At 53.4% G+C, this 27613-nt stretch overlaps 1 protein-coding gene across 3 annotated transcripts in view; it reads right to left on the bottom strand.

The window, feature by feature from the left end:
* CELF5 (CUGBP Elav-like family member 5) overlaps positions 1-25577 on the bottom strand; it is a 49507-nt gene extending 23930 nt beyond the window's left edge. For 2 of the 3 annotated variants that reach the window (XM_068537285.1, XM_068537286.1), the window contains exons 1-2: positions 25532-25577; positions 3652-3734 (exon numbers count right to left, since the gene is read on the bottom strand). Coding sequence is in view for 1 of the 3 variants with exons in the window: in XM_068537287.1 (XP_068393388.1) it covers positions 3652-3734; positions 22821-23079 (342 nt within the window). In the remaining 2 variants the exon portion in view is untranslated. Of the gene's footprint in view, positions 1-3651; positions 3735-22820; positions 23086-25531 lie in introns of those variants that run through there. The other variant, XM_068537287.1, reaches the window with a different exon arrangement.
* Between the last annotated feature and the right edge of the window lie 2036 nt (positions 25578-27613).

Genomic DNA, 27613 nt, shown 5'->3' with positions numbered 1-27613 from the left:
AGACTCCTCGCTCCCAATGCAGGGGGCCCGGCTCCGATCCCTGGTCAGGGAACTAGATCCCACATGCAAGCCGCAACTAAGAGTTTGCATGCCGCAACTAAGGAGCCAGTGAGCCGCAACTAAGACCCGGCACAACCAAATGAATAAATAAATATTTTTAAAAAAGAGAGAGAGAGAGAGAGAAAGGCAGAGGGAGATGGGAGAGCTGAAGGCACAGAGAAGAAGGCCACGTGATGACAGAGGCAGGGATTGGAGGGATGCGTCTACAAGCCAAGGATTGCCAGCGACCACCAGAAGCTGGGAGACAGCCTGGGATAGAATCTCCCTGAGAGCCTGCAGAGGGAGGGCGGCCCTGCTGACAGCTGGATCTTGGACTCTGGCTCCTGGAACTGGGAGACTGTAAGTTTCTGTTGCTTTAAGACACCCAGTTTGTGGTGCCTTGTTAAGAGTGGCCCTAGGAGACGTCTACACCACCGGATTTACTCCCATCCTGAAAGTCAGGGTCTGCTCTCCAGGGACCTCCAATCTAGGGGGAGACATAGGCAGACGCAGACACCCCCGGCCCCGAGGGGTCAGGGATGAGCAGAGGGAGGAGATAACAGGGGTCGCCTTGAAAGCAGCGTAGAGATTCTCCAGGTAGGAAGGCAGTTTCCCGCACGTTCTCGGCATGACCTAGAGGTTGGTGTTCTTTCCAGGCCCTCAGTATCTGGGGAGTGAGGAATTTCTAGGAACTAGGGGCTGCCGGAGACCAAAATATAAAAGCTTAACATCTCCAAAAATGGAATCTACTTTGTACCCACATTTTTTAACAACCCTCTTTCCAGGCTGGTCAGATGGACCTGGTGATGCCCATTTTGGAGACAAGGATGACTGAGCCTCTGAAGGAAAGACACTGTCAAGGTCACACAGGTTGGGAGGGGTGGAGCTGGGATGTGAACCCACAGGATCACAGAAGTGGGGGGAGGGGTGACACATGGAGAGGAGAGGCTCTGGAGAGCAGGATGTGGGGATGGCTGCGATGGGGGGGGGGATGGGGGAGGGAGGGAGGAGGAGAAACCTGTTCAAAGGGGATGCTGTGGCCAGTTTGAGCTCTGCTGGGTCTGGGGTGCCTGGGAGAGTCACCAGGGGGTGATTTCTGCACACAGAGCTGGCGAGAGAAGTGCAGCATAGGTGCTCAATGAAAGTTTGCTGGTGGCTGGATATATGGATGAAAGAACTGGATCCATGGGCTGGGAGAGTGAGCAGAGAGAGGAGGACAGAGAGCCCTGAGCCTGTCACAGAGAAGGAACCCCTGGCAACTGGCATCTTTACATCCTGAAGAGGCCTCGGACCAGAGACCAGCCTGGCAAGAGGGGCGGGGCATACAGGGAGGGATGGCTCCTTGACTCCTGGCTCTTCCACCGTCTGCCAGAGCCCAGCTTTAACCCCCAACACAGAGGGAACAGGCCCCTGAGGCCTCAGGCAGCCAAAGGCACTGGCTTTGGATCTCAGTGATCCCATCAGGAAAATGGGTGCAGGGGAATGGGGAAGAGGGACTTAGCTGATGGGGGTGGAGGGAAACTGCTAGGAACATTGGCAAATCTCCATGTGGGTATTGATTTCTCTGGACAGAGAGTCAGAGCTTCCAGCCAGGACCTGATGCCACAAAAAAAAAAAAAAAAAAAGGACCACTGGATATGGAAGGATTGGGAAACAGCACTGGGGCTGTTGCTAGCATGGGGTCTGCAGTCAGACCATGAAGGTCATATCCCTGCTCTGCTGCTTGCTGGCTGCCAGAACTTGGACAAATCCACTACCAAACTTTGTCCCTCCAAGGTGTCCCTCCCCAAGGCCCCCTGGCTCCTGGCAAATTGCCAGGATAGAATATGGCAGAAATGAGAGTGTGTCATTCTGAAAGGAAGCCATAAAAGGCGCAGTGGCTTCCTCCTGGCTCACGCTCGCTCCGATCACGTGCCCTGGGGGAAGCCAGCAGCCCTGTTGCGAGGCCCCTCCCTCAAGCGGCAAGCACGAGGGAGATGCCCACGGGGAGAGACGCTGAGGCCTCCAGCCAACAGTCGAGCTCTGGCTGACGACTCCACTGCAACCTCAGGAGAGACCCCGAAGCCAGGACCATGCAGCAAACTCATGCCCCAATTCCTGACCCCTGGCAACTGTGAGACAACGAATGCTGATTTTTTGAAGCCACTAAGTTGAGCAGTAATTTGTGATGCATCAGGAGATAACTAATACAGTCCGCAGAACTCCACTGTGCCCCTTGACGCTAACCTGTATGGACGGACCTGCCCTCCAGTTTCCAGTTGGTTTGGGGAGGTATTGGCAGAAGGTCCAAGGGAGGGAGAAGAGTGAATTCCGGATGGTGTTTATTCCACAGGCTCTAAGTCACCTTTGCATGTCCTGCTCCTTCTCCTGGCATGCCCTGCCTTCTCATCTTTCAAGTCTCTTCTCAGATGCCACCTACTCTGTGAATCCCTCCATGACCTTCTCTACAGTTTCACCACATTATACTCTTCCGATGCTGAAGACCAGAGAGGTTAAGTTACTGGCTCACTGTCACACAGCAAAAACAGGTGGGAGCTAAATGAGGAGTCCACTGATGTGGCCGCCAGAGCGTATGCTCTTGCCTCTGCCACTTCACCTTCCAAAGAGGGGCTCTTTGTTCTGCAAGATAAGGTTGAGGCCATCCCCTCCCAAACATTTTGATGCTTGTTCAGAGTTGAGTCAAACCCATGCCACAGCTTCATGTCCCTGGCAGGCGAACCCCAGATTGTCCACTGTCAGCCGTGCTGTGCCCACGCTCCCAGCAGTGATGGCATGATGCCACCAAAGCATCCGCTGAATCCCCTTGAGGCTGAAGGGTCCCTGAGATTTCCAGAGGGAAGGGGCGACCCCCCACCCCCGAACTCATGGGGGGGCGTGCCACAGTTCTCACTGGAGACCTGGCTTGGCTGGTTCAGGGGGACATCCATCCTTTACTGGGGGCAGGGACCTCCTGCCCACCCAAAGAGGACAGGGCTGATAAGAGAGACCAGCAGGGACAGAGCCTGGGCCAGCCTTCCCTGGGGAGGAACTATTACATTAAGGGGCCATAGCTTCATTTGCTCCATAAGGACAAGGGGAAAGAGAACCCCTTCCCTTTTTATGGTGAGAAACAGGTAGGGTCTAGGCTCCTCCCTGAGGCCCACGGGCCCTGCACATCTGCCTCTCTCACCTCCCTGCCCTCCCCTCCTCCCTCTCTCCCCCTTGCTCACTCTGCTCCAGACACACGGGCCTCCTCGCTGTTCCTCCAACACGCCAGGCCCGGTCCTGCCCCAGGGCCTTTGCACGGGCTGTCCCTCTGCCCTGCCAATATTTCCTCATCCTTCAGGTTTCAGTCCAATGACACTCACATGCGAAGTCAGGTGCCCTTGTGCAGTATGCAGCCTGCACGGCACACAACCACCCTGATGTGAAGTATACAGCATGGGATGCAGTAGGCACACAAGAAATGCTCATTCTGGTGATGATTTCTGTCTCCCTGTTCCTTATGCCTCTTTCTGAGTCCAGAGGCATGTGGGCTTCACAGCTGATCCCAGGAAGGGCCTTAGCCTTCCCCAGGCCAAAAGCATCTCCTCCATGTGTCCCCTCCCTTCCCAGACAGCACCCAGGACTCACCCCGGGCAAGGTCTTCTGTTCGTGCAGGGCAGTCTGAGCTTTGATGGCGGAGTCCCTGGCACAGTAGGTGAGAAAGGCACAGCCTGGAGGGGAGACAAAAAGGGGTGTTAGGAGAAAAGGATGCTGTATACCCATGTTCACAGCAGTATTATTCACAATAGCCAAGAGGCAGAAACAACCCAAGCGTCCACTGACTGATGAATGGATAAACTAAACGTGGTCCACCTGTACAATGGAATATTACTCAGCTTTATAAAGGAAGGAAATGGGACTTCTCTGGCGGTCCAGTGGTTAAAACTCCGCGCTCCCACTGCAGGGGCGAGGGTTCGATCCCTGGTTGGGGAATTAGGATCCCACATGCCGCACAGCACAGCCAAATAAATAAATTGAAAGGAAGGAAATTCTGACCCATGCTACAACATACATGAACTTGAGGATGTGATGCTCAGTGAGAGAACCAGACACAGACGGATAAATACTGTGTGATCCCACTCACAGGAGGTCCTAGAGGAGTCACATCCATAGAGACAGGAAGTAGATGGTGGGGGCCAGGGGCTGGGGGAGGGGTGGGGAGTCAGTGTTTCATGGGGACAGAGTTTCAGTTTGGGGAGATGAGAAAGTTCTGGAGGTGATGATGGCGATGGTTACACAACAGTGGGAGTGTACTTAATGCCACTGAATTGCACACTTAAAAATGGTTAAAATGGTCAACTTTATGTTATGTGTATTTAACCACAATAAAAAAAATTTAAGGAAAGAAAAGAAGGAAAAATGATGAAGGTGGTAAATTTAATGTTATGTGTATTTTACTACAATTTAAAAAACAAAAAGAGAAAAGGATGGGCTTCCCTGGTGGCGCAGTGGTTGAGAATCTGCCTGCCAATGCAGGGGACACGGGTTCGAGCCCTGGTCTGGGAGGATCCTGCATGCCGCGGAGCAACTGGGCCCGTGAGCCACAGTTGCTGAGCCTGCGCGTCTGGAGCCTGTGCTCCGCAACGGGAGGGGCCCGCGCACTGCGATGAGGAGTGGCCCCCGCTTGCCACAACTAGAGAAAGCCCTCGCGCAGAAGCGAGGACCCGGCACAGCCATAAATAAATAAATAAATAGAACTCAATTATTTTTAAAAAAATGAAATAAAAAATAAATAAATTTAAAAAACCTATATATCATCCACTTAGAACATTTAAAAAAAAAAAAAAAGAGAAAAGGAGGCTGGAGCCCCCTTTGGGTGTGGGGCAGTAGGAGTAGCTCAGCTCTCCCCTCCCACATGTACACTTCCCAAAGGGTGAGACAGGGAAAGGCCGAGAGGAGAGTCCGCTGTTAATTAAATCCGTGGCTGATGCTAAAAAGCGGGGCGAGGTGGGGGAGGGGAGAGGGGGCAGAGCTGCTGCCCCAGGGAGGAGGGTGGGGAGGGCACAAGCAGCCCCAGGGAGTCAGAAGAGGCCTCAACACTGGAATGACGAGCACAGTGACTCTGCCACTAACCAGCTTTGTGGCCTCGGATGGGACGCTGCCCCTGTGTGGGCCTCAGTTTCCCCCATCAGAGAGGATGGTCCGAGGGTGCGGTGGGATGGACCCACCAAGGGGCGGGGAGCGGAGCTACACGCGTGGGGTGTGGCGCCAAAGGGCAGGGCCAAACAGGAGAGGCAAGGGGCGGGGCCGGCCCTAAAGTGGTCCAGAGAGAGGGTGTGATTGGAGGAAGTCCTGAGTGGGGGCGGGGGGTGAGAAGCGTGGGAGCCACAGAGACAAGAAAGGTTGAGAGACAGACACAGAAGAGGAGCGAGCAGAGGGAGGCGCCCAGAGAAAGGCCAATGAGATCAAAGATATTTTGAAAGATGTTTGGCCGAGGCGGGCTAGAGGATGCAGGCAAGTTCCCTGGGATGGACATAGGGATCTGGGCCCCAGCACTGGGTTTGCCTCTCTAACCCCTATGGACCTCAGTTTCACTGTCTGTGAAATGAGACCATCGTTGGCTCTTTGATGCTGTCGAGTCCTGTGTCCTCCATGCCCAGCTCCCTCCCCATGGTCTCTCTGCCTCCCCCGAAGAGGACCCCCTGTGCAGAGCCCCTAGGAACAGCTCCGTGGGCACCACTTCCGCCCCAGGCTGGAGCTAATTAAAGCTGCATCCTGCTGGGCTGCGCTCACTACGCGGCTGCTCCCACCAGCTGGGCCTGGTGATGGGGAGGGGTCCCCACCCCAGGCCTGAGAGGTGCCCTGCAGCCCTGGGGAAGGGGCACCAGGCAGAGCTGAGGACAGCTTCTAGCATTTAAAAAACATTTAAATGTGTTGGGAATGTAAAATGGTGCGGCCGCTGTGGAGAACACTTTGGCAGCTCCTAAAAAAAGTTAAACATAGAATTACCATATGATCCAGCAATTCCACTTCTGGGTATATATCCCAAAAGAATTGAAAGCAGGGACTCGAAGAGATATTTGCACACCCGTGTTCATAGCAGCATTATTCACAACAGCCAAAAGGTGGAAACAACCCAAATATCCATCAACAGATAAATAATGGATAAGCAAAATGTGGTCCATCTATAAAAGGACCACTAAGGAAAGAAATTCTGACACCTGCTACAACATGGATGAACCCTGAAGACCTGATGCTCAGTGAAATAAGCCAGACACAGAAGGACAAATACAGTATGATTGCACTCATAGGAGGACCCAGAGGAGTCAGATCCATAGAGACAGGAAGTAGATGGTGGGAGCCAGGGGCTGGGGAAGGGGGATGGGGAATCAGTGTTTAATGGGGACAGAGTTTCAGTTCAGGAAGACGAGAAAGTTCTGGAGATGATGGTGGGGATGGTTGCCCAACAATGTGAATGTACTGAATGCCACTGAGCTGTGCACTTAAAAATGGTTAAGTTGGTAAATTTTGTTATGTAATTTTACCAGAATAAAAACTTGTAATTGGGATATATTACCAACATCCCCTCTTTATAAATTGTGTGTACTTATCCTTTTTTGATTATATCTGATGCCCATGTCTTCTTCCAATACATGCCATGTCTTTCCACTTTTTTTTTTTTTTTTTTTTTGGTGTTTCTATTTTCCGAATAGAATCTCCCAAGGTCTTCAGGGAAAGGAGAAGCACTACGAAAATCAGCCATAAAGACTGAGAGAAATTAGGCATGATTGGCAAGAAATTGGGCTGCAGGGAGATGTAAAATAGGGGCAAAGCCCTTTCTCCTTGGGTCCTTTCTTGCCTGTGGAGCCCTAAATGCAGAAGATGGAGTGTGCTGGCCCTAGGAGGGTAGGTGAGACCCCTGAATAACCTTCCATCAGCCTCTGGGTCTGGAAGGTTTGCAGCGAGAGAAAAAACCAAAACAAACACGCGAACCGCTGTCCCTGGTACTGAAATGTTTCCCTGTTTTCTTGGCCCTATCTCTTCTCAGCCTCTTAGCTTCTCTTTTCTAATTGGTGAAAACGTGTCTTGTTCACCAGTTTCTGGATAATAGAGCCTCGAATTTCAGGTTCTATTAGGGTTGAATTGTCTCCTTCCTCCCCCAAGCTCATATGTTGTTCTCCTAACCAACAGGACCTCAGAATGTGAACTTATTTGGAAATAGGGTCGTTGCAGATGTAATTAGTTAAGGTGAGGTCATAGTAGAGTAGGGTGGACCCTAATCCAGTATGAGACTGGTACCCTTATAAAAGGGGAAAACCTGAACACAGAGACATGCACACAGGGAGAACGCCATGTGAACATGAAGGCAGAAATCTGGGGGATGTATGACAAGCCAAAGAACAGTAAGGACTGCCAGGACCACCAGAAGCTGGAAGACCTGGATCAGATTCACCCTAATGGTCTCAGAAGGAGCCAGCCCCTGGGGCTTCCCTGGCGGTCCAGTGGTTAAGATTCCGCACTCCCAATGCAGGGGGCACGGGTTTGATCCCTGGTCGGGGAACTAAGATCCCACATGCCACACAGTGCGGCCAAAAAAAAAAAAAAGAAAAAAAAGAAGCCAGCCCTGCCAACACCTTGATCTCAGACTTCTGGCCTGTTGGACTAGGAGAGATTACATTTCTGTTTTTTTAAGCCACCTGGTTTGCAGCACATTATTTCAGCAGCCTTAACAAACGAATACAGTTCCCAACAAACACAGACTTTTAGTGATGATGTTAATAAAGCTCCTTAGTTTTTATTGCTAATAAGCTTATACTCAATACTGACTCATTTAATCCTCACAACAACCCCACAGAGGAGCTGTTGGCATTGTCCTCGTTTTACAGATGAGGGGTTGAGGTACAGAGAGGGGAAGTGACTTGCCCAAGGTCACACAGTGGAACATCCCAGGCAGTCAGGCGCCTCGAACTGTGTGCTAACCACAGGGATACACTGCCTGGAGTTTGCATCTTTTCTAAAAATTTCCCCCAGGGCCTATGAGGGAAATAGGCCCCCCAGGCCTATGTGGAGGGTCACAGGCCCCTGCCTTAACTTTCCCTGTAAGGAACCTTAAAATAGTACCACCTTTCTGAGAGAATGTGCTGCTGGATCAAATGTTGAAGAAGCCATGGACCCCATTTCAATTGAGGGGGTCTGTTTTGCTGCATCCTAGTCCTAGAGGGACCCTCCCAGGGAAATCTCAGCCCAGCCAGTGCCCACAATGGGTGAGCCTCTCAGCAGATTCCAGCCCTGGCTACCCTCACCCTATACACCAGCCTCGTCAATGACAAGAGGGTGGGACCAAGTGTTCAGCAAAACACACTCCAAGCCCTGCGCTGGCCAAGCCCTGGGATTCTGTAGAGGCGGGGCAGGTCAAGAGGGCAGCCCCACCTCCAAGAACCAATAACCCAGAATGCTCAGTACTTGACAACCCTATGGTTCCCTTCACACCCACCCCCATTTTCAAAGCCTGGACAAGAGCTGACCTCTCGACACCCCAGGTGGAGTAGGGACCAATGGGGGGATCCTTGGGAAACAAGAGATTTCCTCAATATATGAAAATTGTCTAACAACTAGATCTACCTCATCATGGCTCTCTCTGGAGGGAGGGAGTGCCCTGTCCCTGGAGGCAAGCAAGCAGATCCCCAGAGAGGAAACTTCTTTACTGGGAAATCCAGAGGGTCCCTCCTCTAGACGAGATCCTCTGCTCTCTGCTCCAAGATCACAGCTTTTGGAATTTCATGACTTGAAGTTGTAATAATGACAGTAATAGTTGAAGTTCACTGAGTGCCAAGCATCTTATAGAGACATCACCCATATGAACCCTTCAAACCCTCAGCCTAGCCCAAGAGAATGGCACTATTGTATCTATTTTTCTCCCCATTTTAAGATGGGGAAAATGGAGACACCAGACATTGAGCTGTCACACAGCGACGGGTCCCAGAGGTGGAATCTGAACCCTAGAAGTCTAACTCCAGTCCCAGCCCTTCTGCACCACAATATTTCCCCTCTTACAAGATAACTGTAGTAGCAATAACAGCCAATTCACTGAGCACTTGGGGCGTTCGCTGTCCTGGGTACTTGGCTCCACGCCCCTCTCTTCTCTGCAGGAATCCTATGAGGGAGGTGTTATGCATAGTACGGAGGAATTGAGGTTCAGAGAGACAAAGTGACTTGCCTATGATTGCACAGCAGGTAAGGGGTGGAGCTGGAATTTGAAGCCAGGGGTATCCGATGTCATGGGCTTCACTCCCATCCCCTGCACCTTTGGGGCTTTGGTCCCTGGGGTGTGGAGTGGCAGAGGCACCCAATTCTGCCATCTTCCTTGAACTCACTCCACACCTTTAATATTTTAAGACAAAGGTGGCCTTAAGAGCATCCACGAAAAGACCCTTGTGGGCCACCTACAATCTAGTCTAGACACCAACTGTTTGATGCACAGATAAACTGAACCATTAATACAGGCCTCCCAAACATGGAGACCCAGGCCGACCCCACAGAGCCTACGATGGTGGGGAGAAGAGTGCCCACGTTACAGATGAGGAGACTGAGGTTCCCAGTGGCCCAGGTCACCCACAGATAGGACAGGGCTAGGACTTAAGCCCATACCTGCATGACACATGGCACAGGGCTCTTCCCCCAGCCCACAGGATGCTCCTCTCTGAGGAAGGGGGCGGAGGTGGCCATTGTCCCTCCATGGCAACAGGCCTCTGCTCAGCTGGAGTTCTGGGGACAATGCTTTGACTAATGGGTGATGCTAAGCCTCCAGGCTGGGCAGAGGCAGAGATAGACACACCCCTGTGTGTTGTCAGCCTGGGGCAGAGGTGGGGACACAGGGCTAAGGAAGCCCAGAAGATGAGAAGCATCTCTGGGCACTGAATGGTGGTCCTCCCAGAAAAGATCCATCCACTCCAGGAACCTGGAAATGGGACCTTATTTGGAAAAAGGGTCTTTGCAGATGTAAGTAAGGATCTTGACATGAGATCATCCTGGACAACCATGTGGGTCCCAAATCCAATGCCAAGTGTCCTTATATGAGACAGAAGAGGAGACAGACAGAAGACAGGGGAATATGGAGGCAGACACTGGACGGATGCAGCCACAAGCCAAGGGACACCTGGAGCCCCCAGAAGCTGGAAGAGGCAGGAGGGACCCTCCCCTGGAGCCTCCAGAGGGAGCACAGCTTTGATCTCAGACTTCTGGCCTCCAGGACTGAGAGAGAATCTGTGATCGTTTGTAACGGCTACCCCAGGAAACTAGTACAGATGGGGACCCAGGAGGAGGAGCAGTTTGGAAGGAAGAGGTGGAACCCGGTTTGGGCCCTGCTGGATCTGAGGGTTTGGGGGTCTTCATAGGAAGGACCCCCGCAGAACTGACTAAAAATCCCCCAAGTGGTACCAGCCATGTGCACGGAGCCAAGCCCTCATGCAGCTGCTCTCCCTGCCATCCCTGGATTCTCACACTATTTTTATCCCCATGTTACAGATGAGTTAACCCAGGCTCAGAGATGCTGAGCAGCTTTCCTGAGGTCACACAGCAAGTCAGAAACAACCAACCCCTGGTGCTAAACCCAAACTGGGGGTAAAGGGCTTCTGAGTTCCAGAAAATTCCAGAGCGTTGGGGACGACTTAAGTCGCTGGAGCTTGTTACATTGATCTAATGAACTAAAAAAAACTGTTTTAAAAATGAAAAGAAAAACAATTTTTTTTCCTCTTTACTATTCATAGCCCTTATGTTCATGCATAAGTCTGGGATTTTTGTCACTTCCCAGGCAGCTTGGTAGGTCTGGGGACTGACCCTAATTGACACTGGTCGTGTCCCTGGCTGCACCCTGACTCTGGACACACCCCACGCCTGGCCTCTCACTGACTGCCTTTGTTTTTGTTTTTGTTTTAATATTTATTTATTTGGCTGTGTCGGGTCTTAGTTGCGGCATGTGGGATCTTTTAGTTGCGGCATGCGGGATCTAGTTCCCTGACCAGGGATCGAACCTGGTCCCCCTGCATTGGGAGCGTGGAGTCTTAACCACTGGACCGCCAGGGAAGTCCCTCGCTGACTACCTTTGAACTTGCCATTTCCTTGGTTCACACACCCTCACCCTCATCTTTGCCTGGCTCATTTCTCCTCAGCCTGAAGGTCCCAACTGAGTCACTGCTCCTCGGGGAAGCCTCCCCATCCCCAACTGATGCTGGGTCAGGGGGGTGGAGACAGGTAGTGTCCCAGTCACTGATGTGTTCCCAGTGTCCAGCATTGGGCCCAGCACACAGCACGTGCTCAGTAACAATTTGGCCACTGTTCCTGGTCTCCATCCTGGTCCAGCCCCACCTGGACCAACTCAGTCCCCTCCGCCCTGGTCCCCAGCTACGCCCTGGCGTCCACATTCAGTCCTCCCCAGAGCAGCCACCAGGGGGCGCCTGTGAGCACCTGAGTCAGGCCCCGTCCCTCCTCTGCCCACAACCCTCCAGGGTTCCCACCTACCTGGGGTAAAAGCCCAAGTCCTCCCCGTGGCCCACAAGGCCCTGCACGACCTGCCCCGTCCCCTCCCTGCCCTCCCCCCTTCTCTTCCCCTCACTCACTCCGCTCCAGACACACGGGCCTCCCGGCTGTTCCTCCAACACGCCAGGCCCTGTCCTGCCCCAGGGCCTTTGCACAAGCTGTTCTGGGATGTAGTTCCCCCAGAGCTCTGCACGGTTCACCCTCTCACTTCCTTCAGGTCTTGGCTCAAATGTCACCCCCTCAGTGAAACCTCCATGGAGCACCCTGTTTAAAACGACAGTCCTGGGGCTTCCCTGTTGGCGCAGTGGTTAAGAATCTGCCTGCCAGTGCAGGGGACATTCGTTCGATTCCCTGGTCTGGGAAGATCCCACATGCCGCGGAGCAACTAAGCCCATACACCACAACTACCGAGCCTGTGCTCTAGAGCCCGCGAGCCACAACTACTGAGCCCACGCGCCTAGAGCCCGTGCTCTGCAACAAGAGAAGCCACCGCAATGAGTAGCCCTGGCTGGACGGAACTAGAGAAAGCCCGCGCGCAGCAACGAAGACCCAGTGCAACCAAAAACAGTCCTCAACCACCCCCCACCCTGTTCTATTTTTTCCAGTGCCTTTGTCACCATCTCAAATGGCACATAATTTTTTTTTTCTGTCTCCCCCACTGAAATGCCACTTCCAAGAGGATGGGGGGAGGTTTGTATTTTGTTCAGTTTTGGGTCCCCAGAACTTAAATAGTGCCAGGAACAGAGTAGGTGCTCAATAAATACTGACTGAATGAATGACTTTGTTTCCAAACTGACCTGCTAATATCAAGACCACCTCCTGGAGGGCGGCGACTACATTTGATTCATTGTTCTCCCTCCCTCCACCGCCCCCCATGCCCAGCATCGGGTCAGTCAATATTTCCTGAGCACCTGTCATGTGCCAGCTGTGCTGGGGAAACAAAAGCAGGAGAGACAGCCTTGTTCATTTCTCTCTGACCACCAACATCTCCCCTCCCCAGCCAGGACTCCCACCATGACCGATTGTGCAAAGCCCTCGTCTCAAACCCCTCTGATCCCCACCCACCGCAGACTGGCACCCCAGGTTCAAGGTCTTTCAATTCAGCACTCATCTAGGGACTAAAGATGGGGAATTAACCCTGCCTGATGCCCTTCTGCTGTGTGACCTAGGGCCAACCACTTAACCTCTCTGAGCCTCCACTTTCTCATCCATAAAATAATAATACCGTCCACTAAGGATTATAGGAGACATTCCCTTCTGCTGTGGCACCACCTCTCCACCACCCCTTGTCCCTGGTCACCCTCTCCACCTCCTCGTCCAACCTCTCATCCTGAAGCCATCCCCCACTTTGCTGAGAATAGTGGGGCGGATGGGCCCCTCCCTCTGCTTATAAACTCATTGCTTCCTGTCCAAGAGGGCAAGACCTAGGACCCAGGGCTCACACTCCCTCGGGCACACCGTCTCTGGGCTGCTGCTCCTTAGCCTCTGTTGCTCTCTCCTCCTCTGCCCCCACCTTACACACTGGGGCTTCTCAGGGCTCATCTGGACCCCCGACTTCCTGCCTGCGGCCATGTTGACTCCTCCCACGGATTTAGTCACCATCGCTGCACCAGTGATTCCCCCATCCGTGCACTCACCCATCCATCCATCCATCCACCTGTCCATCCATCCATCCTTCCATCCATCCATCTATCCACCCATCCACCTGTCCATCCATCCATCCATCCATCCATCCACCTGTCCATTCATCCATCCATCCATCCACCCATCCATCCATCCATCCATCCATCCATCCATCCATCCACCTGTCCATCCATCCATCCTTCCATCCATCCACCCATCCATCCATCCATCCATCCATCCATCCATCCATCCATCCATCCATCCACCTGTCCATCCATCCATCCATCCATCCATCCACCCATCCATCCATCCATCCATCCATCCATCCATCCACCTGTCCATCCATCCATCCATCCATCCATCCATCCATCCGTTATCCATTTATTTATCATCCATTACTTTATTCATCCATCCATCATTCATTCATTTACCCATTCATCCATCCACACATCGAGCTACCTATCCATCCATACATACATCCGTGCATCCACCCACCCACCTGCTGTGTTTCAGGTACTTTTCTAGGCACTCGAGACCTATCAGTGAACACAAAAGGCAGAAATATCCCATCTTAATAGGGCTTCTAGTCTATTGGGAGGAGAGAAAAACCAGTAAAATACAAAGTAAAATCTATGGTACATTAGAAGTTCTCATTTTCACAGAAAAAAAAAGGGGAAAGCAGGGAAGAGGCGTTTGGAGTGCTGGAGAGTGGCTGAGATTATAAATCATGTCTGCAGGATGGCCTCACTGAGAAGGTGAAGTTTGCAGAGGATGAAGGAGGAGGCATGTGATTATTTGGGGGAAGTGTGGTCCAGGCAGAGGGCACAGCCCGTGCAAAGACCCTGGGGGAGGACCGGACTTGGTGTGTTGGAGGAACAGCGAGGAGGCCCGTGTGTCTGGAGCAGAGTGAGCGAGGGGGAGAGAGGGAGGAGGGGAGAGCAGGGAGGGGACTTGGGCTTTTACCCCCAGGGAGGTGGGAGCCCTGGAGGGCTGTGGGCAGAGGAGGGGGTGGGGTCTGGCTCAGGTGCTCACAGGCACCTTCAGCTTGCTGTGGGGAGGACAGACAGTGGGGGGTGAGTATGGGAGACGAGGGACCAGGGTGGAGGAGATGAAGCCGGTCCAGGTGGGCAATGATGGGGTGGACAGAGTTGGGGGGAGAAGTGAGTGGATGTGGAGAAGGTTAGAAGGCAGAGCCATCAGGAGGGAGGGATGGGGAGCAGAGGTGTGGGGGGGGGGAGAGTGAGGGTGACTCCATGGTTCTATCCTGAGCACCCTGAGGGCTTGTCTACATGACACCACACTGACCACCAACCGCTCAGGCCAGAATATTGGTGTGATCCTAGATCGGGGTCCCCCCCTCGGCACGGCTGCCATCGGGGCCGGGTCATCCTCTGTGGGGGCCATCCTGGGTGCTGTAGGGTGTGGAGCAGCCACCCTGGTCCCCAGCCAAAGCCAGGACCCCCCCACTCATGACAACCACAGATGTCCCCAGACAATGCCTAGTGTCCCCCAGGGGGCAGGATCGCTCTGGGTGAGACCCACCTCACCGGACCCCTTCCTCCTCCTCATCTCCCCCCACCAAGAGATGATGATTTGACTTTTTTAATCACCACAAATCACCACCCTTAGGACCACTCAGCTGTTCTGACAACTTTCTCACAGCACATTGTGCTCCTCATGGGCACAGTAGGTCTGGTTCACTCAAAGGTGGCACATAATAGCGACAAAAAAAAAAAAACAAACAGTTGAGAGAGGGGGTGGGTAGGTAGGTGAAGAAATGACCTTGCAGCCCTGCCCACCCACTTGGGGTAGCTCTAGATGACACCAAAACCCTTCCAACGTAGACACTGCTATGATGAACATGCTGTGTGTCCTTGGGGAGGTGACCTCCCCTCTCTGAGCCTGCCTTTTCCCATAAGGTTGCTCGGGAGACCCCTAGTTGTGGTGGGAATGCTTCCTTGGGTCCCTCCTCCTAGCAGAGGGTCAGGGACAAGGACATAATGAGTGGCCCCCTTCCCACCTCTCAGAAGTGAAGACTCCACCCTTAAAGGCTGCTGGGAGAAGTAGGAGGACAGTTAGGGGAGGTCACAATCTACCCTACATGACATCTGCAGGCAACCCGCCATCTCTCAGGAGCCCCTCAGAGGAGCTGGGCTCAACCGTGGTGGCAGAAATCTCTGCTATTCCTCTGATACACCAGGCCCTATCCTGCCCCAGGGCCTTTGCACATGCTGTGCTCTCTACCTCCAGATTTTTGGGCCCTGAGACACACAGGTCACTATTCTCCCAACACAGCAAACTAATTCTGACCTCAGGGCCTTTGCACATGCCATGTCCTCTTCCTGGAATGCCTTTCCCTTGGCTTTAGAACAACATCTTTCTCATCTGTATTGCAGGTCTCATCCCAAATGTCACCTCCTGACATCTTCAGTCACCCAAGGTCAGCTGTCACCCTTCAACACACATCTCATTTCACTTCCTCCAGAGCAACTCTCTCCTACCCAAATCTTATTCAACTGTTTGCTCATTTATTGTCAATCCCTCCTCCCCTCAGATTGCTTTGTGTCCCCCAGAGCCTAGCTCTGGCACATCCCAGAGACTTGACAGACAGTTGTTGACTATCTGGCTACCCAACCATTTACTGACACCAAGTATACACAAGACACTACTGACAGTGATTGCATTAACCACATTCTATAAATTAATTCTAATTTTTACAACTACTCTGTAAGACAACTATGGATATTCTTTCTCTTTTACAAATGAGGACGCTAAGGCTCAGAAAAAAAGATAAGGTGGCTTGTCCAAGATCACACAGAAATAAAAAGCAGAGCCAGGAATAGGAACCAAGCCTGCCCGGCTGCAAAGCTGATGGTCATTCCCATTCAGGTGGGGAGGAAGGTGGTAAATGGAGGGGTGTCCACCAACCCATCCATCCAGCCAGCCAGCCAGCCAGCCATCCGTCCCTCTGTCCGTCCACTCACCCATCCATCCACCCCTCTACCCATGTATTCCTCCATCCATTCATCCATCCATCCATCCATCCATCTATTCATCCATCCATTTACCCACCCACCCACCCATCCATCCATCAATCCATTCAGCCTTTCATCTGTCTACCCACTCTTTCATCCAGCAATGCACTCATACAGCCAAGTCACTGTCACCCATCCATCCATTCATACCTAGAGCCATCTACTCATGTATCCATCTGTCCACCTGTTGACCAGCCCCACCCCCCACATCCAACCACTCCCTCACCTTCCCATCCTCTCATTCCCTCAGGCCCTTGTTCATCCACACGATCCACTTCAAAATGGTGAACAAGGGCTTCCCTGGTGGCGCAGTGGTTGAGGGTCTGCCTGCCAATGCGGGGGACACGGGTTCGGGCCCTGGTCTGGGAGGATCCCACATGCCGCGGAGCAACTGGGCCCGTGAGCCACAACTACTGAGCCTGCGCGTCTGGAGCCTGTGCTCCGCAACAAGAAAGGCCGCGATAGTGAGAGGCCCGCGCACCGCGATGAAGAGTGGCCCCCGCTTGCCACAACTGGAGAAAGCCCTCGCACAGAAACGAAGACCCAACACAGCAAAAATAAATTAATTAATTAAAAAAAAAAATGGTGAACAAGACACAGTCCCTGCCCTCACAGAGCTTACATGTCAGTGATGATGACCATGACCCCAGACCAACAGGGCTATTGCTAGGTCAGTGTCTTCCAAACCTAGCAGCCCCTCCCTCTGGCCCTGGACAAGGACAGCCAGCATCCCTGGATGGCTTTCATCCTGAGTCTATGTCTCCACAATCACATCTCTTTCTCTGACTCCTTTATTTCTCTTCCAAAGTGGGTCAAGTCTTAGGTTGGGAGGTGTGACACCTAGCTATACTGCTGTGTGACTTGAGTCTGGGTGTTGCCCGTCTCTGAGCCCCAATTCCTCGCCTATCCATGTGGGGGAGGGGAACCTGGTTTTCTAAGAACCACTGCGACCTGAGCACATGTCTGCTTCTTTGTGACCCTCTTGTCCCACACTGTGAGCCTTGCCCCAAGGGGAAGCTTCTGTTGTACCCATCCAGGTGTGTAGGAAATGTGCATATGCTGAACAAGGCTGGGAGGCTGGAAAGAGGCCAATGGTGGCCATGACAGTTAACAGGACATGAAGCTCCCTTTTCATGCAGGTCTGAGATCCTCCCCTGCTCCATATTCTTCCATGGCTCCCCAGTGTCCTCAGGAAAGAGTCCAAGCTCAGTCCAGCATAAGAGGCTCTTCAGGGTCCAGCCCATGCCAACTCTCTGGCCTCACCTCCCATGCCTCACCTAATTCCTCCTCTACTCCATCTGTGCCCCTTCACTCCTCCAGGCCTTTGCAAACCCAGTTCCCTCTGTCCACATGCACGAGGACAGAGACATCCACCTAGCTGACTCACTGCTTTTTTTCACACCCATAAAATGGCCCAGAACAAAAAAAGTGCTCTGTGAATAAATACATGAAACGCTTTCTCCACCTGGCAAGCTCCTATTCACCCTTCAAAACCCCACTTCTAATGCCCCTCTGCCATGCAGCCAGAGTCCCCAGGCAGAGCCTTCAACGTCCTATCCAGTTCCCTCAACCCTGCCTCCCTTCCCTTTCATACAACCCTGACCATTCCAGCTATAGGTGCCAATGTCTAGCTCTGTCTACCGATCAGAGGGGTCTCACATCTCTCTTGCCTAGTACAAGGCAAGGCCCCAAAAGGCTTTCAGGAAGTGTTGGCTAAATTAGTGAGTGTGGTCCTACTGAGTGCTCCTAATGGCGAGGGTCTCATCTGCCAACATCAGGGGTGAAAGAGAGAGTCACGGGCCTATTTCAGAGATAGCTCGTGGGTCCACCCCCCGTGCCAGAACTTCTCAGAGGAGCCCTGCCAGATATGCCCCACATCAGAAGGGGACCCTGGGGCTCCCAGGACTCTTTGCTGTTTTCCCACCAGGGCAAAAACTCTGTCTTTCCCCTGCTTGAACTTTCCCAGAGTCAGCATCAGCATTGCTCTGGGCCTTTGCACATACTCTGCCAGGAACACCCTTCCCCGTCAACAGAGCTTTCCCACCCTTCAGGTCTCAGCTTACTCGCATAATAAGCATGGCTCTGTGCCCAGCCCTGTGTCAAGAGCTTTAACCACCATTCCGGTCCTTACATCCCCCAACCCTCTCCGAGATGAGAGGTCCCGCTGGCCTCCCAACTCTATAGATAACAGCACTGAGGAGGCTGGGGCCTCTTCTGGGTTGTCCCCGCTCATGTGTTTCCACCATCGCAGCCCTGACATCAGTGCCTTGTAACCTCCTGGTTCCTCACTGTGTCCTCCACCATATGGGATCTGGGGGTGGGACAAGTCTGGGAGAGGATTTTTAATCTGTTTGTCCAACACTGTATCCCGGGTCTAGGACGGGGCCTGGGACACAGCAGGTGCTCAATAAATGTTGGTCATAGGGGTAGATGGATTTACGGCTTGTTGACTCCATCGTGCCACATAGGGATTCCTATTTGTTCAGAATCTCAGCCCCGCACCAACACCGGCACACAGTAGGCGCTCAAGCCTTCCTCAGCCTGAAGGAAGGCAGAAACGATGTCACAGTCACCCTCAGAAAAGCCTGTTAAACCCATCATCATGGGAAACTGAGGCACTGAGAGGGGTGTGCCTGGCTCGAAGCCGCACAGCCAGCCCTGGTGGCTCTCCCCAGCCCCCCGCCGCTGTCCCCTCCCTCTGTCCCCCCCCCCCCCCGCCGCCAGGCAGCGCCTGCCGGCCGCCCAGCCCGCCGTCTCCCTGGGGCTGGCACGTCACACTCGGAATCTCACGCCTCAATCGCGGCGTGCTACAGCCTCCCCCCCTGCCGCCAGCCGAGCAGCTGGTGCTCCCATGGAAACCGTAGGCCCCCGACCCGCCCCCTCCACCTGCACAGGCCCCCCTCACAACCTCCGCTTTAAGACAAATATTGTCATTAACATGCAAATATATATGTGATTACCATAAATGGGGGCCGCGCGGCAGCGGACGAGCCCTCTGGCAGGCGCCTGCCCCGGGCAGGTTGGGTATTAATATTCAGCCCGATCGGGAGAGGGACGGCCCGAGCCACACCAGGCACCTCCGGGGACCCCACGTGCACCCAGCGCCTTCGGAGGGAGGGTCCCAGAGGGGGCCTGTCCCCCAGAAGGTGACTGGAGGGAGTGATGACTGGACACTGGCCAGTGGGAGGCCCCCCCCAGTGCCTGGCCTGAGCCCCGAGCTGGGCTGGGAGCGGCGGGGGAGGCCTCCTTTCTCTGGATGGGGCGCCGATCTGGGCGGGGGGAAGGTCTCGTGGCCTCCCTGCCCCCCCTTCTCCAGCTCTGCCCCACTCCCGCCCTCTCTCTGCCTCTTCCTGTGGGGGGGGGGGGAGGGTCTGGGGGCGGCTCCCTGGGTCTCTCCCTCCCTCCGTCTCTGTGTATCTCTCTCCTTCTCTGCTCTTGCTGTGTCTCTCCACCTCTGTCTCCATCTCTCTCTCTTAAAAACAAAAAAAGCCAGCACCCAGGGGCCTGCCCTGTTCCTGAGGAATCTTCACTTCCCGCCCTGCCTTCTCCCTGCAACGCTGCCCCATCCCCAGAGCCCAAGGACCCAGCTGGACTCCCTGCCTTTCTCCTGGTCCCAGCACGGCCCACAGGAAATGGGGTGCCCCTACCCCCCACCCTTGGCCACGGCTGTCAGATGTCACAGCCCCGCCCCCTCCCCCCCCCAACACCACCGCGGTGGGGGGGGGTCCTCATCCTCAGCTTGGGGGACACTGTCGCCCCTTCATCACACAGATATACTTCTGCTTCTTCTGGCCTGGGAGGGAGACAGGTGGGTGACAGCTGGGGGGCAGCTCTGGTCGGTCCTTGGGACCCAGTATTTGCCCTTCCAGCCTCAGTTTCCCTTCTGGATGAAATGCACAGGTGCTCACAAGCTCATGGGAGTGACGATACCTTCACTGAGGATCAAACAGGCCCCCAAATGTGAAAATTAAGGGCGCGATGGTGATCATAAGAATAATGGGATACTGGATGGTCCTTCTCCCACTGGGTGCTGGGGTCACGGGGACCACAATGGGTGTTTTCACTTCACCCCACTCCGGCCCTTTCAGCTCCCCTGGTGCCCAGCCTCCGGTGGCCCAGAAAGCTCTCAGGGGATTTCTGTCCACAACCCGGGGTCCACACTCCCACCCCATGGTTCTCAGCCAGCACCCCCAGCAGGCACCCTGCACCCTGTAGGCTCCCCAGAAACGAAACTAGAGACGTGTTGGCAGGAGGGGCCTGGAGCTCGTCCCCACACCACAACCTCCCAGGCATCCTTCCACTTCCCTTTGGCTGAGGCCCAGAGAGGGGCAGCCACTGGCCAGAGGTCACACAGCTGAGCCCCACAAACAGGCCTCGATCCCAGCTGCTGGCCTTCAGCTCCCCCCAGCTCCCATCCACAGGTAAGGTCCTGCCAGGCCCAGCATAGGTGGGATCAGGAGGGGGAACCATTCGGGTCCTGATGGTACTGGGAGGGGGAATAGAAGGGGAAGACCCCCACCCCCCATACCCCCAGGCCCTGCATCCAGGGCTCAGCCCGACCCAAGTCTCCTGCAAAGTGGAGGTTGAGAGCCAGGTGTCATGGACATCCAGCTTCCTAATTTTCACCCTCCAAGGAAAGATCGCAAATGGGAAACACCCTGAGATGCCCCCCATCCCAACATTCTCCAGCCAGAAAAAAATAATCCCACCCACATTCATGAGACCCTGCTCTGTTAACAGAAGGTAAACTGAGGCTCTGACCAGGTGAAAATCCAGCCACAGTTTCTCCCTCACCTTCCCACGCTGCGGAGGTGGCAGGGGTCTCCAGGGGAGATTTAAAAATGAGAAACGAGGGGAGGGCCACCGGGTGTCTCCTTCTCCCCGTACCCCATCTGTCTCCCTGACCCAGAGCTGACCGACAGCCTTTCAATTCAACATTTGTGGGGGGCCACGTGGACACTCCCCCACCCCACCAGAATCTTTCTAGAAAATGGCCCTTCAGACACACCAGGAGGTGAGGGCTGTGGAAAGAGCCCTCCGCACAGCCGTGGACCCCTTAGCCTGACTCGTGGATGTGTGCAAGCCCTCTGCCCTCCTAGGCCACAGGGAGAAGTTAGATTTTCCAGGCCCTTTTTTTTTTTTTTTGGTGATGGTTGGATTTGAAAAGAGGTGGGGGATGGGAAGAGTTGCTTTCCTCCCCCAGGGTACCGGCTGGAGGGTCTAGCTGAAGTGGCAGACCTGGGCTCCAACCCACCAGACCCTCCCTATGGCCTGCCCTGACCCATCATTCATTGACTCATTCACTCTCCATTCATTCAACAAACACGTATTCATGCTTACCATGCCTGCCACACCGAAGGGAGGACAGGCATGAATGGGGCCTGAAATAGGTCATGGGACCTGATCCATCCCCGAGACCCCTCCAGGGTCTCACCTGGGGTGTCAGCACAAAGCCTCTACCATCCCCACCCGCAGTCCCCAGCCCCTGCCGGAAGAACTGTCAGGGCCACCCCCATTCAGATACTGGGCCATGATCAGAGCCCAGGGCTGGGGCCACAGTCCCTGGCACCCCCTCCCAGCATGCCACCAGAGAATCAGGTGGCAGGGAGGCGGGCAGGCCTCCACACCCCACCTGCCTCCCCCGCTGGGCTCACAGGTCGCCCACGCCTCTTCATCCACCCCAGGATCTGGGCTCTGCCAGATGGACGGTCCAGGCTCATCGTCTTTGGCCTCAGCCTTCAACACACTGCTAACAGGCTTGGCCAGTTTTAACTTGAGCCAAAGGTGGAGGCGGCATTCAGGGTGGGGGGCCATAGAGAAATGGAGGGGGCTGCTGCTTCGGACAGGGTGGGCAGGGGGGAGGGCAAACGGTAGCCTTTTAACCACCCAAGGCTGGTGCTCCCCCTGACTGGCTTAGCTGCCTGCACCCCAGCCCCCCACCCCGCTTCTTTGTAGTTACCGATTAGCCCGGGATCCTGGGCATCCGTGTCCCCCGTGGCCGGCTGGACCTGCCCCACCGGCCTGGCTTTGTGAAAATGACCAAAGCAATGGAGTCCAGAGGTGCAAACTTCCCCGACGGGGCCTGGAGAGGCCGAATGAATGGGGAGGGGGGCGGCAGGGAGGGGTGGCAGTGTTCAGGCAGCTCCCCAAGCCAAAAGGGCAGGAAAGAGTGGGTGAGGGAGGGAGGAAGGGGTGGGGGTCTAGAGGGAATGAGAGGGAGAGGGAGGGAGAGAGAGAGCAAGAGAGAGAAGGAGAAGGATGCTGGTGGGGGGGGAGGATGGGAGGTAGAGGGAGATGGGAGAGGAGAGAAAAGGAAAGAGGAGAGAGAGAGAGAGGGAGAGAGAGGGAGAGGGAGAGAGAATGCCGGAAGGTGGGGAGGGAGGGAGAGGGGGCGGAGGAGGGGAGGGGGCCAGCTCGGATCTGTCAGCTGCACCCCCAGAGCGGGGAGGAGGGGGTGGGTGGAACAGGGTTGGTGGGGGGGAGAAATGATGCCGTGGCAGAGGCAAGCAGAGGGAGGAGGTGAGGAGAGGAGGGTTGGTGGGGTGGGGGGGAGAAGATGCCGGAAGGTGGGGTGGGGAGGCCGAGGGAGGAGAGGGGAGGGGAGGGAGGGGGCCGGGTGCCCACCTTTGTGCATGCCCGTGTAGGGGTCTTTGAGCACCGTGAGCTCATAGATGCGGCCGAACTGCTCGAAGAGCGGCTTGAGGTCCTTCTCGTCCAGGTTGCGCGGGATCTGGCCCACGAAGAGCTTGATGGCGTCCAGGTCCTTCATGCCGTCGGGCTGCCCCCCGGGGGGCTCGGGCCCGCTGCTGCCCACTGGCGAGGGCCGCGGCTGCAGGAGCTGCTGCTGCTGCCGGCGCGCCTCGCTCTCCGTTAGGCGGGCCATGGCGGGCGAAGGCGGGCGGCGGGCGCGGGACCGAGCCGGCGGCGGCGGCGGGCGGCGGGCGGACTCGCAGCTGGAGCGACGGACGCCGCCTCCCGCCTCTCTCCCGCCCCGTCCCCGCGCCCTCCTCCCTCCTCCGCGCGCCCGCTCGCTCCAGCATCAGGACCACAAAAGGGCGGCTCCGCAGCGGCCCCTGGCGGCCAGAGCGCGCCTCGCCGAGGCGGCGCCCCCGGCGCGCATCGCCCATCCCGCATCCCGCATCCCGCCTCCGCGCTCATCGCGCACCCCAAATCGCGCATCCCACATCGCACTTGGAACATCCTGAATCTCACATCCCGCATCCCGGCGCCCAGTCCGGGCCGGTAAACTGAGTCCACCGGGCCCGTAGCCCCTGCTTTCTGGGTAGGTGACGGCGAAGCTTTAGGCAGGACAGACCAGGCCCCCAGGTGGCACGGGCTCCTCCCACTGATAACAGCAGGGAAAACACTAAAAGTAGCGCACAGTTCTATACGGTGCTTACTTGGCATTTACAGGGCTGTCCTTGGAATGTTTAAGTATACAATCATGAATAATAATAATAACAGCAACAAGAAAGAACACTTTGATAATACTATGTGCTAGGCACTGCGCTCAGCAGTTTCAAGTTTGTAACTTATGAAATAGAAATAGCAATCATTGTGTTATATCAACAGCAACACTTTCTGTCACGCTTGCCATGTACACATACCGTCCAAAATATTTCGAAGGATATGGACGCATTTGGGCCGAGTGCTCTATGGGCATCATGTCAACCCTGCTTAAAACTCTCCATCAAAACCACAAGGAGGTATCACCTCACACAGGTCGGAATGGCCATCATCAAAAAGCCTACAAACAACAAATGCTGGAGAGGGTGTGAAGAGAAGGGAACCCTCCTACACTGTTGGTGGGAATGTAAATTGGTGCAGCCACTATGGAGAACAGTATGGAGGTTCCTTAAAAAACTAAAGATAGAGCTACCCTATGAACCAGCAATCCCACTACTGGGCATATATCCGGAGAAAACTCTAATTCGAAAAGATACATACACCCCAATGTTCATAGAAGCACCATTTACAATAGCCAGGACATGGAAGCAACCTAAATGTCCATCAACAGCTGAATGGATAAAGACGTGGTATATATATATATATATATATATCCTGTATATATATATTCTGTTGTGTGTGTGTGTGTGTGTATATATATACACACACACACACACACACACACACAACAGAATACTACTCAGCCATAAAAAACAGAATGAAATAATGCCATTTGCAGCAACATGGATGGACCTAGAGATTATCATACTAAGTGAAGTGAGTCAGACAGAGAAAAACAAATATCGTATGATATCACTTACATGTAGAATCTAAAATAAATGATACAAATGAACTTATTTACAAAACAGAAATAGACTCACAGACATAGGAAACAAACTTATGGTTACCAAAGGGGAAGGGGGTGGTATAAATTAGAAGTTTGGGATTAACAGATACACACTACCATATATAAAAGAGATAAACAACAAGGATCCACTGTAGAGCACAGGAAACTATATTCAGTATCTTGTAATAACCTATAATGGAAAAGAATCTGAAAAAAGGGACTTCCCTCGTGGTGCACTGGTAAAGAAGCCGCCTGCCAATGCAGGGGACACAGGTTCGAGCCCTGGTACAGGAAGATCCCACATGCGGCGGAGCAACAGAGCAGCGAGCCACAACTACTGAAGCCCACGTGCCACAACTACTGAAGCCCACGTGCCTAGAGTCCGTGCTCCGCAACAAGAGAAGTCCCCGAAATGAGAAGCACGTGTACCACAACAAAGATTAGCCCCCGCTCGCCGCAACTAGAGAAAAACCTGCGCACAGCAACGAATACCCAACGCAGCCATAAGTAAATAAATAATATAATTAATTAATTTTAAGAAAAGATATTTAAAAAAAGAATCTGAAAAAGAATACATATATATATAAAACCAAACCACTTCGCTGTACACTTGAAACTAACACAATACTGTAAATCAACTATACTTCAAAAAAAAAAAAAAACTCTCCAAAGATGTCCCAAAATTAAAACCCCAGTCCTTCCTGCAGCCCACAAGGCCATGCACAACCTGTCCTGTCCCTTCCCTGCCCTTCCCTCCTCCCTCTCTCCCCCTCGCTCCCTCTGCTCCAGACACACGGGCCTCCTGGCTGTTCCTCCAACACACCAGGTATGGTCCTGCCCCAGGGCCTTTGCACAGGCTGTGCCTGAAATTCCCTTCCCCCAAATGATGCATGGCCCACTCTTTCAATCTCCCATCACTTTCTCTGTCCACCTGATCGAAAATCGTTCAGCTACCATTACTTCCTTTCTCAGGCTTCTTTTTTCCTCCATAGCATTTATACTCATTTTAATTTAATTTAATTCTAATTTGCTATATACTTACTTGTTTATTGATAAGCCACATAGCTCTTTCCAGGTGCCAGGCTCTGTGCTAAGTGCTTGACATGTATGAACTCATTTGATCCATACAACAAATGCCTGGGGTGGGTACAGACAAATAAACCAGATATTTTACACCATCATCAATGCAATGGAGGAAACAGAAGTGGAGGGACGGCTTTAGGAGGCAAATTCAGGGAAGACTTAGAGAGGATGGCCTTCAAGCAAAGATGAGAATGAAGTGGCAAGTGCAAAGGCCCTGAGGCAGGGTTGGAGAAACAGGGATCAGTGGCTGTAAGAGAAAGAGCACCACACAGCCACTGGGGGCAGTCTACCAACACGGACTTCATTTTAAATTTATTTTCTTTGTTTTTATTTTAAAATAAAAACATGATCAGAAACAGTGCCATACTGAGCCAAAGGAAACCTCAGTAATTCTGATTCTATTTAAAATGTTGACATTTTGTTCACCATGGATTTTTTCAGCATTATTTTTAGTTTTTTTTCAATTATTGCATTGGACTGCCCTGGTGGTGCAGTGGTTAGGAATCCACCTGCCAGTGCAGGGGACACGGGTTTGAGCCCTGGTCCGGGAAGATCCCACATGCCGTGGAGCAACTAAGCCCATGCACCACAACTACTGAAGCCCGTGTGCCTAGAGCCCGTGCTCTGCAACAAGAGAAGCCACCGCAATGAGAAGCCCACGCAGTGCAACAAAGAGCACCCCCCGCTCGCCGCAACTAGAGAAAGCCCATGCACAGCAATGAAGACCCAATGCAGCCAAAAATAAATAAATAAAATAAATAAATTTATAAAAATAAATAAATAACACAACCCAGATCTTCAAAAAAAAAGAAAAAATTATTGCATTAAAATGATCTTTATCTTGATGTTTTTTGGCACCCCCCCCCCTTAAACTTTGCTCCCCAGGCAAACTCACCCTCATAGCAAACATAAGAGGTAAGTATTGTTCCCATACCCGCTTTACAGAGGGGGAAACAGGCTCAGAGAGGTCAAGTCACTTGGGCAAAGTCACACAGTGAGAGTGCTGGGATTTGAACCCAGCCAGCTGGACTCCAGAACCCACACGCTTCCCGTGATCCCACACCGTCTTTCCCACGCTTTACACAGCCAAGCTTCCATTTCCTTATTTGCCGAGTGAGATTAAGAGGGTGAAGCCCCTGGCATGGATTCAGTGAGCTAATAGGTGAGGCTCAGCATAGCGCCTGGGACATCTTTATCATTCAATAAATGGCTATTATCATGACTGTTACCAGAAGCCACCTGCCCACCCCCAGACAGGAGCAGGACATCAGGACTGGGGGAGGAGCAGAGCCCGGGTGAGGGGTCCAGAGTCCTCTTAGAACATTCCACCCCTTGGCCCTGCCCAGCCCCTGGTTCTCGGCTCAGCCCCAGGCTGGGCTTGTGGAGCCAGGATGGAGATAGGCTCTGTCTCCATGGAGACAGAATGCTTGAAGCCCTGTGGCCCTCTGATGTGCCGGGAGAGTCGTTTAAAAGAATAAAAATAAAACCCCACCAGCTCTCCTGTGAGTCAAAGAGGCATTTTTCTCAGTCTCTTTCTTCCGCTGAGGGAAAGAGCCCAGTCTAGCTTGAGTCTGACCTCCGGGAACTTAAATTCAGCATCCCACATCCTGAACAATACTCATCCCTGGAGTTTATTCCCTGACACACCTCAGCCGTATCAGGGAAAAGGTCATGGCAGAGAAAACTGAGGCTGTGCGCCTGAAAGCATTTGAAGCCCTTGAGGCCGACTCTCTGATTTATTATCAGCCAGAGGAAACCTTGTCACATTGGCATCATGGCAGGAGGCCCACGGTTTGGACTGTTACTTAAAAGGCAATGAGGGTGAGGACACAGCCTGTTGGGGGATCCAGGGCTGGGAGGTTTCTGGCAAGTTGCCTGGCTCTCTGGATCTGTCGTCAAAAACCTGCCCCAGGACCTTTGCACTTGCTTAGTGTTCATCTCCCAGAATAGGGTTTCTCAAAATAATTACCCAAACTTAAATAAATTTATCTTAAAGGAAAACTGTCTCCATTTGGGATCAGGTCATTCTCTGTGGGCGGCT

The sequence above is a fragment of the Eschrichtius robustus genome, chromosome 2 (genome assembly GCF_028021215.1).
Source record: "Eschrichtius robustus isolate mEscRob2 chromosome 2, mEscRob2.pri, whole genome shotgun sequence".
Classification (NCBI taxonomy): domain Eukaryota; kingdom Metazoa; phylum Chordata; class Mammalia; order Artiodactyla; family Eschrichtiidae; genus Eschrichtius; species Eschrichtius robustus.
This window is presented reverse-complemented; position numbering and strand designations above follow the sequence as displayed.